Source organism: Berghia stephanieae, chromosome 5, assembly GCF_034508935.2.
Source record: "Berghia stephanieae isolate SIO BIC M18660-M18661 chromosome 5, UCSD_Bste_1.3, whole genome shotgun sequence".
In the NCBI taxonomy this organism is placed as follows: Eukaryota; Metazoa; Mollusca; class Gastropoda; order Nudibranchia; family Aeolidiidae; genus Berghia; species Berghia stephanieae.
This window is the reverse complement of record NC_088364.1, coordinates 75,293,029-75,295,528: the sequence shown is the minus strand read 5'-3', so window position 1 is coordinate 75,295,528 and position 2,500 is coordinate 75,293,029. Positions and strand designations below refer to the sequence as shown.

The following is a 2,500-nucleotide window of genomic DNA, read 5'->3' as shown; positions in this document are numbered from 1 at the left end:
TATCAAAAATAATTATTTATTTCTTTAAAAAGCTGAAGAAGAAAATATATATATATATATATATATATTATATATAAATATATATATATATATATATATATATATATTAGTCAGAAAGTATGTTTATTTTTCTGATAGTTCTTACATTGTCCCCATCCGTTGCGCTGACTTGACCAATAAAATGGCCCAATGAATTTCCGTGTTCCTCCAAGTTGATGGACCATGTATAGGGATCGTCCTGGAAGACTGGAGGGGCTTGGTTACGGGTCACAAAGAAAACGGCTGTTGCAGTTTGACGTCTCTCCGGCAAATTGGAATCAAAAGCAATGACAGCCAGCTTTAGAAAAGGAGATACGATTTATTTTAAAAAATCAATAATTAGGAACTTACTGAAGGTTAATCATTTTTATATACAATTCACAAACATTTCTGATCAAAATGCAATATCAATCCAAAAAATAACAAAAACAAACAAAAAAAAAAAGATGAAATAAGCTCAAGAAATCGCTAACTTTCAATAGCAATTCATAACGATAATTTAATCTCAATTAAATAATAATTTGTCAGGTAAAATATGTAAGTACCCGAGTTAAGAATAATCCAGACTTTAACAAATTAGCCATATGATGATAAAGATATTAAGTTGTCTATTTCAACTTTTAGCTTGTCACCTTCCACCCCCCCCCCTCCCCGACTCGTTATTGCTTTAATATTAAATAAATAAATTGATTATTTATCTATATATTCATCTCTTTATCTATTCATCCATACATCCACTCATTCATTTATCTATTTATTTATTTTCAAATTTTAATTTATACTTTACTTATTTCTAACTTTCTTTTTTTTTTTTTTCAAAGATTGTCCAATCTTTATAATCTTGGAAACTATCACACCCAACAAGTTGGCATTTCAGGGAGTTCTTCACAAAATTTAAATGCTTATTGGATAATCCATAATTTGCTAAATTTATTCAAACAATTTTTTTCTCTGTATGATTCCCGCACTTAAACGCATACTGTGCTTAATCAATTCGCTCATTCAAATTCTAGAGGATATACAATTTAGCAGATTGAATTGTAAAAATGATTACATTTAGAAGAATAGAATGATATCATTCTCGTCAAATTTATCTATTGATTTAAATATCTTGAAATTAAGTTTACAAGAACTTTGTTTACATGCACCTGAAACTAAGACAAAAGGTATATTATGAGACTCACCCTGTATGTACGGGTCGTATCAGAGATCAGATCTCTATCCAATGTAATTTCTCCTGTAACTCGGTTGATTGTGAAATAGGCTTGAGCACCATCAACACCAACAGTGTCGAATAACACAACTCCCTGCGGAAGAAAGGAAAAACAAACCCAAATCAATGAGGTGTTAATAACTGATTGACTGCAGAAAAAGCAAGTTTCATCTAAAAAAATAAATATCTGCATCTCAATTGGATATAATAATAATAATAATATATATATATATATATATATATATATATATATATATATATATATATATATATATATATATATATATATATATATACATATATATAAATGATTTACCATGTGGCATAAATTCAGCCTGCAAACTGTTTGCAGACGATACAAAGATCTATACTACAACTGAACATCACAACATTCTACAAAATGATGTATTTTCACTTTTCAAATGGTCTACAACATGGCATTTGGATTTTAATGTTTTGAAATGTAAAGTATTACATAAAGGAAAAAATAATCCATGTCATAATCATTTTACCGATACTTCTATGTCAAATCTACTTTCCGTTGTGCCTTATGAAAAGGATGTGGGAGTTACTTTCGATTCACTTTTGAATTTTGGTGTACATATTGATAATTGTGTAAGCCGTGCAAACAGAATGATGGGAATAATATATAGAACCTTTATAAGTCTTGATAAAACCATATTTTTATATTTGTATAAATCGCTCGTTCGACAAATTCTAGAATACGGAAATTACATCTGGAGCCCATTATATAAAAGACAATCTATTAGTATTGAAAGTGTACAGAGGAGAGCTACAAAAAGATTTATGCAATACAGTATTTATTTTATAAGGAAAGGTTAGAATTTCTCGACTTACCAAGTTTGAAATATAGAAGAATTCGTGGGGATTTAATTCAGGTTTATAGATTGGTAAATGATCTGGATAGGATAGACTTTTCTGATTTTTTTTTTTCATATTCTAATATTACTTTTACTAGAGGGGACAAGTTTAAGATTTTTGTCACAAGATGCAAAACAAACATAAGACAAAACTGGTTCGGTATTCGTATTGTCCAAAAATGGAACAATTTCAAATTTGAAATAAAGAATGCAAAATCTATAGATTATTTCAAGGTGTTGGTAGACAGGGAATTATATGATGGGAGATTTATATATGACGAATAATACTTTTTTGCACTACTGTTGACAGGGCTTTCAGACTTGTATGTATATTTTATGCATTGTTATATTATTATGGTTATCTTCC

The 2,500-nt window shown here is 28.7% G+C and overlaps 1 protein-coding gene across 1 annotated transcript in view; it reads right to left on the bottom strand.

Moving 5' to 3' along the window:
* LOC144973608 (uncharacterized) overlaps positions 1-2,500 on the bottom strand; it is a 230,766-nt gene that overhangs the window by 48,596 nt on the left and 179,670 nt on the right. Inside the window, exons 135-136 of the mRNA XM_078916257.1 lie at positions 1,224-1,346; positions 146-337 (exon numbers count right to left, since the gene is read on the bottom strand). Coding sequence (XP_078772383.1) covers positions 146-337; positions 1,224-1,346 — 315 coding nt within the window. The remainder of the gene's footprint in view (positions 1-145; positions 338-1,223; positions 1,347-2,500) is intronic.